This window comes from Lepisosteus oculatus, chromosome 23 (genome assembly GCF_040954835.1).
Source record: "Lepisosteus oculatus isolate fLepOcu1 chromosome 23, fLepOcu1.hap2, whole genome shotgun sequence".
Classification (NCBI taxonomy): domain Eukaryota; kingdom Metazoa; phylum Chordata; class Actinopteri; order Semionotiformes; family Lepisosteidae; genus Lepisosteus; species Lepisosteus oculatus.
Window position 1 is genome coordinate 12,258,737 of NC_090718.1, and position 11,599 is coordinate 12,270,335.

The following is an 11,599-nucleotide window of genomic DNA, read 5'->3' on the forward strand; positions in this document are numbered from 1 at the left end:
ATAAACAATAGGACAAAATGGCTTTCCATTTTTCAGTTTTTATTTTAAACACTTATCTTTGCTTTACTTTTTAAGTGTTTCCCCATTTAAAAACATTAAAACTGCAGACTATGAAACGGGAGCACTTGTACAGTGCTCAGGCAGTGGTCAGCAAACCACAGAGGCAGTTCCAGCGCCATTTGTGCAGCTTCATACTTTTAAGCCAGAGTGGATTTCTTCAAGGCTGTGTTCATCAGCAGTAGTTAAATGAGACTTCCAGGCAAATGACTTTTGAACAGATTGGAGATGGATTCTGTGTACAGTAAGTGAACAATGTTTAATATATTAGTTAATAAATATCCTGGGTGTAAGTGTCAATGACTTCATTTCACTAGATTGGGTTCTAAATGAGGTAGGTAGAGTGACGAAAATGGAGCCATAATGCCATAATTTTTTATTCTCTAAGTACTCTGAATTTCACCTGAATTTGACACAATGTGCATTATTGCAATAATCGACGCTTTAGTAGAACGCATTTATTCAAGTGCAAGATTTGTTTGTGCAAAATGACATCAAGGAGGTCAAATATGTTATCTTTGCTCTGACCTAATGGCCACTGTCTACAATAAAAGGGGGAGCGGGCAGGACTCCATCAGCACTGTAGATTGGACAAGCCTTGAAGTCACATGGCCAGTCTTTCCAGGCGTAACGCAGGCCAGAAACTTTCAATTTACAGTTTTCTGTGGACAGTACAACAGAATCGCTGTTGGCCTTAGTGATTGGTGCTGGGAGCCACGAAGAGCTGGAATCGCCAACTTCCCTCTGCCTGGAGCAGCAGACCTGTCGGTCACAGCACAGAGAACACAAAGGTAAGTCAACAGACAGCCCTGAAGTCAAGGATGAGAGTATGTGGTTTTTAATGTTGCGGTACACTCGCATCACTTGTGCAGATTTTAGGTTATAAACCCCAATTAAAACATGGATCACTTAGGGATTACAAATCAGTAAAGGCAAACTAATAGTGTAAGTTTACGTAAGTCAGATCATTGTTCTGGTGAAATTCAGTTACACATCTTCACTTTTTCCCCATAAGGAACCAAAACAACATGCAAAGATTCTGCCAGCATGACGAGTCTGCGAAGACTAGAGAGTGTTTGGGGTTCGACGGGATGTAATGCTACTCTTTTACCGTGCTGTAATCGAAAGCATTACGATCAGTTTGGCTCTGTAATCTAGCAGTTCATTTTAAATAGCAAATTACCAGCCTCTTCCAGACCGCTTTGAAGGTCACGGGAGTGAAATGGCACCCCTCCCTGCAGACAATCTTTGAAAAATCCATAATCAAACAGGCAGGGAAAATTATATCGGATCCTTCCCACATCCTCAGCTCTGAATATCAACTTCTTCCTTCTGGCAAACGTTTTAGGGTCCCCAAATATAAGTCAAACAGATACGAACATTCCTGTGTTCCACTATCCATTAAAGCTGCCAACGCAAATGTCAAGGATAAACATAATTTTGACTCTTACAACCCACTTGAGTGCAATCTATTTTGTGATGTGTTATAAATGTTACATGTTGTTATGTGTTATACTGTACATGTGCAATAGAATAGAATGTTTTCTTATTTTTTGCAATAGTGTAATGTGCAATGTTTTTCTTCTCTTTTAGCTTTCTATTTAAATGTACAGGAATGCTGGGTGTCCATTACAAATTTCCCTCAGGGGACAATACAATCTTATTTACACAATTAGCAAATTTGGCCTCATATTCTCAAGATAGTCTCATCCTGGTCTGTGAGAGCTTCAGTCCTGAAGGTTTAAGTTGTAAACTACAGTAGAAGTGAGGGTAAAGATTAAACTGGCTGACACGAACACTGAACTCCTTGAACGTCTTAGAATAGAGCTTTGAGGGCTTTATTCTAGTGTGCCTCCTCTTTTTAGACGAAAAAAAATGAACTTACTTCAAAGATGCTCTTGTGAAGCGTGACGGAGATGTTTGTGGAGTAGATGATGCTGATGTTAGCTGCTTGAACAGAAATCTTCTGCGGGAAAGGACCCTGGAAAGACACTTTTTCTCCGTAGGCCACAGCCCGCGCCCCCAGTGTCAGCCGGTAAGCCACATCCTGTTTATAGCGTGGGTGGATACTAAGAGATACAAGCACTGTGGTTAGTGCTGCACCACCAGGACAGAAGTCAGCATCGGTGGCCCTGAAGAACTACTACCTATCGATGTAACAAGTGGCTCCTAGTCAGATGGCAGACCCCGGGATACAAGGGCCAACTTGAAATTTTTAAGTGGTAATTTTTCACATTACAGTCAGTCATAGCTGGAAAAAGCAAAAGACAGGCAGTGCGAATAAGTCTTCAGGACATAAATTGCAATGGACAAGTGGAGTTTCTGAACGTCCCCCAGCACAGTGCTGCAAGTTGTTTTGAAAAAGTCTAAACCAGCTGGTTAAGACTTGTGCTTTAGTCAGCTCCTTCCTGAAAGGATGTACAGTGAGCCTAAATAAGATTAAAGGGGAACTGCAAAGCTATTTTCATATTTCCGGGTTAGAAAGAATCGGCATCGATGAGTCAATCTTAAACCACGATGAAAGTCAAATGTACACAGCAATGTGGAAAACCTCCAATTCAAGTCGCAAAACAGGCCAAATTTCTAGGGATGTGCAGCTCAATATTCTGCGTTTCAGAATGAGACAACAACACTTGCGGTGATGTGAAGTGGCTCTATTACATTGTAAACAAGCAGGCTTGTGAGAACATCTCTCTTAATCCAACAGAAATATTGTGTTCGATTCCCAGACCGTTTTGCCGATAACTACTACTCTACTTGTTCCAACTTGATCTGCATGTAGAGTTAACACTTCAGTGTTGAAATGTCTGCTGCACAACCTGTACTTATTCTCTCTGTACATCGCATTGTAGTGACTAGTGAGCAGGAAAGGCTGCATCACGTCACAATGCTTTGCAAACTCTTGCTCTTGCCAAGGGGCGAGACCAGGGGTTTGCGACCCCATGGCGACTTTACGGTATTTTCACAATGTTCACAATTTTCTGCTCAATTTGGAACATGGTGAAAGTTTGCGGACTGCCAATGAATTTATTTTCTTACCAAGATTTAATAACCGGTCTGAGAAATTCGGACTGCAGTTTCCCTTTTAAGGAACGCCTGCTGTTGGGAGTTGGAAAAGATTGGCGCGGGTGACCAATCCTTTTGAATCCTGCTATGATCGAAGAGCTAGAAACAAAGTTAAGCTTCTTTTTGACCAGTGAAATGGGGGTGATGTCCTACCTGCCCCATGGCGACCTCTCATCCCCCAAGTCCAGACTGACAGCCATAAAAGTATTCTTCATGCGTTTGTTAGGAGCAAAACCAAAGTCGGCTGTCTGCTGCCATCTCAGGTTAGGATAAGCATCGCTCTGTGATTTTTTCATATAGGTTGAGATCTGAGGAAACCACAATGTGGGCTTTATTTTAAGGAAGTCGTAGAAGGTCTGGTGGGTGGACTCGATTGTCGTCTAAACGCACAGGTGTGGAGGGGGGGTAGGCACTGTACCTGCACGAATCCGAAGGGCAGATCTGCCGGAGTTTGGCCTCCTGAGCCCTGGTGAAAGGCCAGTCTCCAGTCATCAATCATTGCCGGGAAGGTGCAGTTGTACAGGTCCTGATGGTATTCTGTATTTGCCTCACCTGTGAGCAGGCGAGTGAGTTAGCACATTGCCTTGAAACACATAGCTGATAATGGTCTGTACAGACTTTAATGCTCTTCAAGAAGGCCGCTAAGCCAAGTACAACAAAGTGCACACATCCACCTCTTTAAAAGACTATTTAATGATAGGCACCAAGTCTATAGGCTCAGGGTTTCAAAGCGAAGTCCTAAAAAGAGGATGTGGAAACTGAAATTATGGTAACTTTTCTGCAGATTGTATATGACCCTGAATTAGCCCTTTGCTTTTGTGTATGAATATATTTACAGACATGCATACTGTAGCTCACAGATTCACTCAGTTCGGACTCTCTTCAGTTACATACCACTACAAGCTGTTACTGTAGGTCATATAGTGTTTGTGGTGCCTTAGACGAGTCAAGTACAGTTTTTTTAAAAGACGTACAGATTTGAAGTTCTTTTTGAGGTGAACAATATGGAGGTGATTAGTCCCAATAATCTTGGTGAAATCGGTGACAGGGATGTGATCTCTTAGTGTGCAAAGACCAAGATCTGAGAACGAAAAGCAGTGACTGCAGTTTCTCACCCTGATACCAGATAGCTCCCCTGATGGTCATGTTGAGCAGGGGATGGATCATCGCATTCCACAGCACTGTATTTTTCCAGTGACCCTCCTTCACCTGCAGCCTGGCAAGAGATGGATCACATCAGAGCTGAAGTGTAAGGAAATGGGGTGTTGTCAGCCGAGATGTGATGGTGCCGAATGGCGTCATCTCGGTCGCGTTTTCTGATTTGCGAGGCAGCATTTGTGGGCAACAAGTTTATTTGCAGACACGAAAACTGAAGTCCTGCATGTAGCCACGGGCTCCTTCTGGTTTGTCGAACACCGTGAAGGTGAAAGATTTGCTAGCAGCGCTGTGCCTGAGCTGTGGTGTTGTGTGACCCGCGTGCTGCTTTCATACACAGCCCCCTAGCCCTCCTGTTGTACCATGAATGGCTATAGATGCATTGGGTTTTTTTTTCAAATCAGTGAGCAGGCGTCTAGCACAGGAAACTGTGGCTTCATAATTGATTGAGCCTCGTCTAGGTTGCTCTCATATACTGCAGAAAAAGACCAAGGAAAGAGAAGAAGTACAGCCAAGTCTGTCTCATTCAGTCTCTCTGTGAACTGTGCTTGCAGGAATGCTGTCAGCTTGCAGGGATTTGCAGTGGGAGGGGTGGTGCATTTTAATGGCTGTTGTGCCCATCACAGCAGGTTTTCCACAGAGCCCTTAACAGATTTCTTAACAACAGATACACGGAGCACAGTACGCCAGTCTGAAGATGGTGATTACTTAGTAGTCCCAAGAACCTCAACAACAACTGTTAAGCACAGCCTTTGGTCCTGTGTGGAATAACAGATCAGAGATGCCTCAACAGTCTTAGTTTATAAATTAAAGGGGAACTGCAGTCCCAAATTTTCAGATTGGTTATTAAATCTCAGTAATTTTTTTCCCCCCAAACTTCGAGTTAAGCACAATGAACTTTGTCAAAGTACTGTATGGTCACCATTGTTGTTGCAAACTGCTGGTCTTGACACGGGCAACAGTGAGAGTTCCCACGAATTTGCGACGCGACATGGCCCTTCCTGCTACATCATGTTTTAACGTGGTCTGCATGCACAGTTAACATCTAATATCTAGCAGCAAAACCATCTTGAAATCAAGAGCAATATTTCTATGGATTTAAAAAAGATAAATTCACAAGCCTGCTTCTTTACAATGTAGTAAGGCAGCTTCACCTCACTGGAAGTTTTGTGGCCTCGGTCTGAATCGCAGACCATGACAGCAACAGGGTGCTGTGCATACCTGGAAACTTTGTGACATAAATCGGAAAGGTGCACATTTTACTTTCGTTGCGGTCTGAAATGCACTCATCGATGCTGGTTCTTTCGAACCCGGAAACACGAAAATAGAGTTGCAGTTCCCCTTTAAGATAAGATCAAATCACTTTACTGGCCATATACAATTTCTTGTATTGGGAATTTTGTCTTATTCGCCTACCCCAACTTGCTCTCCATGAGACACACAGACAGGGAGAGAAGCCTGGGACAGAGCACAGGGTCAGCCATTTATACGGCACCCCTGGAGCAGTTGGGGTTAAGGGCCTTGCTCAGGGGCCCAACAGAGTAGGATTCCTCTGCCGGCTGCGGGATACGAACCGGCAACCTTCCAGCCACAGGCGCAGATCCTTGGCCACCGCACTGCCCTTTAAGGCTGAAGACCTACGTTCTCAGTCATTGTTTTCAATTAAGTTGAAAATAGACTTCTATTTTTTCTATCCAGACAGTAGAAAACAAAAGACATTAAAGGCCAGATCCCAGTGTTGGAATGTGAGGCCAAGCAAGGAGATCCCAGAGGGTCGGGATACCAGAATCTGTTAAGCCAGACCCGGGAAACCTCAGCCATCGCACAGGAAACTCCATTCTGGGATGTTTTCTAAGCGAGCTGCCGGCAGCGGTGAGCAGCGTCGGTCACCGCTGCGAAGACCCTCGGGGGGCTCACCTGCTCGGCGCGTCGGCCAGGCCACAGTGCTTCAGCGCCCTCCTCGAGGACCACGCCTCCACGGGGGTGCCGCCCCAGCACGACTCAACCAGGCCCACGGGGTCCCCCCGGCTCTTGTAGAGGTCGCGTCCAAACAGCCAGCAGACGGCGGAGAAGTGGGTGAAAATCCCTGCGCCCAGGACCTCTGCCACCGGTGACAAAACACAAACGCAAAAAAGCTTGTCTCCGACAGCGTGCCAGAATACGAGACACCAGCGGCGGCATTTTTTTAAAAATAAAGCCTGTTTACCTGCAGAAGGGACAGACCAGGGCAGCTCTACTCCGGCCAAGTCGGTTAGCTTCACATCGCTTTTCTCCAGAGCCACAGAGAAGACACGTACCCTGGGGAACTTTGCAGCCTGGGATAGCTCTTCAGTGGCGTTCATCACCTGGGCAACAGGAGACGTCAGCACTGGGGAGCCCCACCAATACTATCACAAACCCAATTCGCTCAGTTCTACCCGCTTAAAATATCCCGTGGCCTGCTCTGAGAAACTGCAGAAACTGTTGTGAATTCTGCATCTATGACCTTGTATAAATGGGAGTTACCCAGACACATAACTACACTTGGCTCTACACATTAGTGGGGGAGGACTGTGTAGTCAAAAGGCTTTCGACTCCTCTTCGCTGTTACTTGAAGGAGGTTGCAGGTGTACCGTTTCGTCATGCTAAGCATTCTCAGGTTGCAGGAGTTAAAATGAACGTGTCCCCACTGGCTTCCTAAGAACTGAACAAAAACGCAGTGGTCAAATATGCTAAACAAGTCAGTCCTTTTAGGGGCTGTGCGTGCTAGCCCAAAGAACCTCAAGGAGATGACAGACAAACAGCACTGTTAATTATATTCAGAATATTCTTTCGGTGAGCGATCTCCTGTTTGGTGCGTCTGCCTGCTTACTCCCTCAGACAGGCTGCAGCCTCGCACCTGGGACAGGGTCATCTCCATGTTGCTCTGTCCCCCGCAGAGCCACACGTCTCCGAAGAGGACGTCGCTCAGGTTGCGGACTGTGGTAGCCAGTCGGCTCTGCTGGACAGCACTCAGGACGAAGGGCCCTCCAGGATTCACTGGGTCCAGAGTCACCCTCCAGATGCCTGTTGGAGTAAGGAGGGTGAACTTCTCGAGACCCCTTAAAAGGAGAACCGCAGTCCCGATCTCTCAGACGGGTTGTTAAATCTCGGCAACAAAAGAAATCCATTGATGGAAAAAAATGGACAAATTCCTTATCGTGAACTTTGTGAAAGTGGCGTAAGTCATCATGTTGTCACACACCCCTGGTCTCGGCACGTGCCCGAGCCCACGCCAACTGTAATGTGATGCGGCCCTTCCTGCTCGCTAGTCAGGGAATGACTAATGAGATGTATGAGCGCATAAGTACAGGCTGTGTGGCAGATGTTTCACCGCAGAAATGTTCCTACGTGGCCTGCACGCAGAGCTGACGAGTTAGTAGTATTTCTCGGCAGAAACCGTCTTGAAGGCGAGAGCAATTTTTCTACTGGCTTCAAAACGAGATGTATTCACAAGCCTGTTTGCTTACAATGTCCCAGGGCCGCAAAACATCACCGGACGGTTTGTTGCCTTGTTCTGAATCGCTGTGCATACTTGGAAATTCCAGATATTTTGCGACGTCACCTGGAGGTTTTTACAAGTTACTGTGTCCACTTGAGTTTGAAATGCGCTCATCAATGCTGATTCTTCCTCACCTGCGGTTCCCCTTTAAGAAGAAGCTTTGCCCCGTTGGGCGTGTAACACCCCTCCCCAAAGGTAGCCAGTCTCCTTAAAGTGTGAAGTGCCTCCTAGACACAGGCTCCTACCAGATTTTCCAGATCAAGGAAAAGAATGGGCAAGTTTCAAGTTGTCTAAAAAAAGAATGCCATGAGCCTCTGAAATTGAACTTAATGGTTATGAGCTGGAGGGGGGGGGTTTGCTGACCTTTGTCCACATTCACAGTGTGTGAGACCTTCTCCCGCTCTCCCACCACAGTGACGGTAACTTCAGCCGCATCTTCGCCGTATCCCCAGACCACCGCTCGCTGCGGTGCCTTCTGGAGAACCATGTGATCCCCGTAGTAAGAGGCAAAGCGGAATTCTTGTTCTGCAACAGAGCAAGAACATCACCCGGTTTATAAGGAAGAAAGAAACGAGCATTAAAACGAATAAACGCAGACAGCCACCAATGTCCCCGCTTCTGTTTTTCTCCAGCAACAGCCGATCAGAGTCCGGAGTTAGTGCAGTGCTTTCAGAGCTGTAGAGAGTGGGGGCAAACAGCAATTTGACAAGTGATACTTCATCTTAATCTAGTTCTGTTTGTGATCCAGACCAATCGCATTCAAGCCAAGTCTTTTGTGGAACAAGCTGTTTTTTTTTAAGTGTGCACTTCGCAGTCACTCACAAGAGAACGCTTTAGCTCCTTTAACTTCATCGGGAAACCATTCACACCCAACAGTAGGCTTACGAAAGAAAAAACAGCCGCTGCCCACGGTTAAGCAGTAGGTATTCAATGGCTATATGGTATTCTCCGGTGAGCTAACAAAAGCAAGCCCGACTGCAAAGCTTCGTTACTTACGGAATCCATACAAATTAGCTACACAACAGAGTAGCCACAGCGTTCGCAAGCGATTCAAAGTCATCGTGCATGCAGTCCAGGAAGAGAAAGTATTGCTGCACAATACAGGCTGATCACATGCCTCATTCCCCGCTTTTAAGATCTAAACAGCACACCTAGTTTTCTTATGCCTGGTAAATTGTGCGCGTCTGATTTCTGGAAGGTATCGCAACCTCAATTAGAGGGCGTCGATCATTTAATTTGGGCGGTGGTTGTTTTTAAGAAGGGGGAATGGAGTTTTCTGTTCACTTTTAGTTTGTCTAGGAACCCAAAGTATTGCTGTTCATGTTTTACTGGGGACCAAGTATTCTGTGCCCGTTCACCAAAGGGAAAAAAAAAGATATTTCCGTTTGCATGCAGTATTTGTTTGGAAAAATAAGCGCTTTACCATATTTCTCAGTCGGATGTTACACAATTTACGGCTAACGTCACACTGTATTCAGAAGCACTGTATCACTGGCGTTATTTCCTTTGAGATAGGCTGCTCGCCCACTGATTTGTATGTTGGCGTTATCGTTTTATCTTTTTTTATCCTTGTGAATGAACTTGGACAACCTTTGCCTAATCGGTAATGCCAGTTCACTAATAAATGATCTTTTCAAAAACATTTCTTCGACGGTGTGATTTATTGCTGTTATAATGGGTTTAAATCAAGAAATGGAAGCAAAGCGTACACTAAACTCAGAGGTTGTATGTTTTGTTTTACAGCGTTTGCGCTTTTAACATATTGTGAGCCTTCTGGAGACAATTTCATATGTCTTACGGTAAAACATTTCAATATATCGGCAAGTACACATCTTTTGATGTAGAAAGCCCAATTGCCTAATAAACCTTGCTCACTGTAGGTCAAATGATAACGATCAAAGAGGCAGGATAAGGTTAAATATGCTATCTTCACCTACCAACACGTTTTAAGATGTTCTGTTCTGAAAACTATTTTAAAGCTCAACTTTTATAATGGGAAAACTTTTCATTCCCCCCCCCCCCCCCATTACAATCCGACGCCACTGTGTAGCACTGTTGTTGTTGTTTTAATCCTTACGGAAAGATTCCCTTTGAAAGGTACATCACTCAGCTACTCGGTACACAAGCCCGAACCCGTCCGTACCCGAGACCTTGAGACCCGACCGAGCCCGAATGCTACTGCCAAATTTAAAACCCGAACCCGAAATCGGTCACTCTCTTTTCCTCTCAGAACGAGTAGACACATGCCCACACGGAGACGTGTTCTCACAGACGCGGTTTTACAACGCTTTGCTCGGCTGCTATGCGCTGAGAAAAACTGGTATTTTATAAATCTGTACTAATTTTGAAAGTGGGGAAGGGCTGATATTGGCCTACTAAAAAAAACAGCGCTATTAAAAAAAATCATGCAGGCATGACTGGTTTTATCTGTTACACACATACGAGAGAGAGAGCGAGCGCGCAAAACGAGTTACGATGTTTTTCTAATAAAAATAAAGTTAAAACTTAAAATAATAATAATTCATTTTCACTTATTAGAAAACAGTCGGGTAGCAGATCTGTATTCGGAGTGTATAAATCTCAGTTCTGATACACGCTCACAGCCTGAGAAAAAAACAGCTGCAACGATGTAGAAAACTACAAATAATCAGAAAATGCATCAGAATGTCCGTCTGGAAAATAAATATACCGAGATGCATTAAAATCACACCATTAGTACACAAACACATTTAAAACACAGTGCGGTTGGATTCAGTACTCAGGTACACTTGTGCTTCAAATTACTCTCCCTATAAATAGATATGATTGCAAATGTTACAGCTATTTCTTTTCCTGTTTACAAGTATCACCTCTAATGACGTGTTCGTGACCATATTGTGGTCAGAGGCGAGAAATCCTGCTTCTAGGTACCACCAGAAGTCAGATATGTGGAGTCTTTTTTTTTCAGCACTCAATATAAAAAAACGTAGTGCAACGTCACCATTTAATGACTTACTTCTAAAAACATGGAGCAATTTTTGGTGGTCAATTAAGCAGATTATTTGTTAGACAAGATAATTTAAAGATTATTTCAGCCCACAATCAGAGTACCCTTCAACACACAAGGATCAGAGCTCTCTTAATGGATCAGATTATTCCCTTAATTAATCATTAATGCATGAGTGGTCCTGATCTTTAGAAACAGGTGATTTCTAAGATGATCTGGATCTGGGTTCTCCAGGATGAGGCTTGGTAACCCCTGCTCTAGATTGCATGGCATTTCAATAGTTTCCAGTGGTATGACAAATGCTGCAGTATTATGGAATCTGGTGAGGAAGGACTTCTGTGTATATCGGGGAATTAGCCACATGGCCGTGCAAATGAAGTTCTTTTTTCCACTGGCTGGAAAGAGTCAAAGAACTACTGAGAAAGTGGAGATGGGGAGGAGAAACAGAGCTCATGTTGCCTTTGTTTATGGCTTAGCCAAACCACAACTTCTCCAAGATTCAAGTCAATTGTTATTAATCACGGCTTGTGGCTGTTCTCTCCAACACGATCATCTGTGACAAGGCCAGCACCTTAGCCAAACTGGAGTCACACCCATAGGCACACTGTGTATTAGAAAGAGTTTTTACTTTCAGTTTATTGCTGTGAAAAAAACCCCATCAACCTATGGTTCCATACTTTTGTGAAGGTGTGCGAAGTCATCTTTTTCAAGTTGACAGGCTTTAAGCCAACCATAAAAAGGCTTTCTAGATTTTTAAAAGGCTAACTCCACCCTCTCTTTCCTCTCACAGGAAATTTGCACAAGTACACTTACAG

At 44.5% G+C, this 11,599-nt stretch overlaps 1 protein-coding gene across 1 annotated transcript; it reads right to left on the reverse strand.

The window, feature by feature from the left end:
• Positions 1-500: 500 nt before the first annotated feature.
• Positions 501-9,103, reverse strand: siae (sialic acid acetylesterase). Its single transcript, XM_015337382.2, has 10 exons — positions 8,795-9,103; positions 8,162-8,323; positions 7,157-7,323; positions 6,485-6,623; positions 6,196-6,379; positions 4,239-4,339; positions 3,542-3,675; positions 3,277-3,431; positions 1,943-2,126; positions 501-819 (listed from the first exon to the last, which is right to left on the reverse strand). The coding sequence occupies exons 1-10, from the start codon at positions 8,856-8,858 to the stop codon at positions 586-588; spliced, it is 1,524 nt and encodes a 507-aa protein (XP_015192868.2). The 5' UTR covers positions 8,859-9,103; the 3' UTR covers positions 501-585.
• Between the last annotated feature and the right edge of the window lie 2,496 nt (positions 9,104-11,599).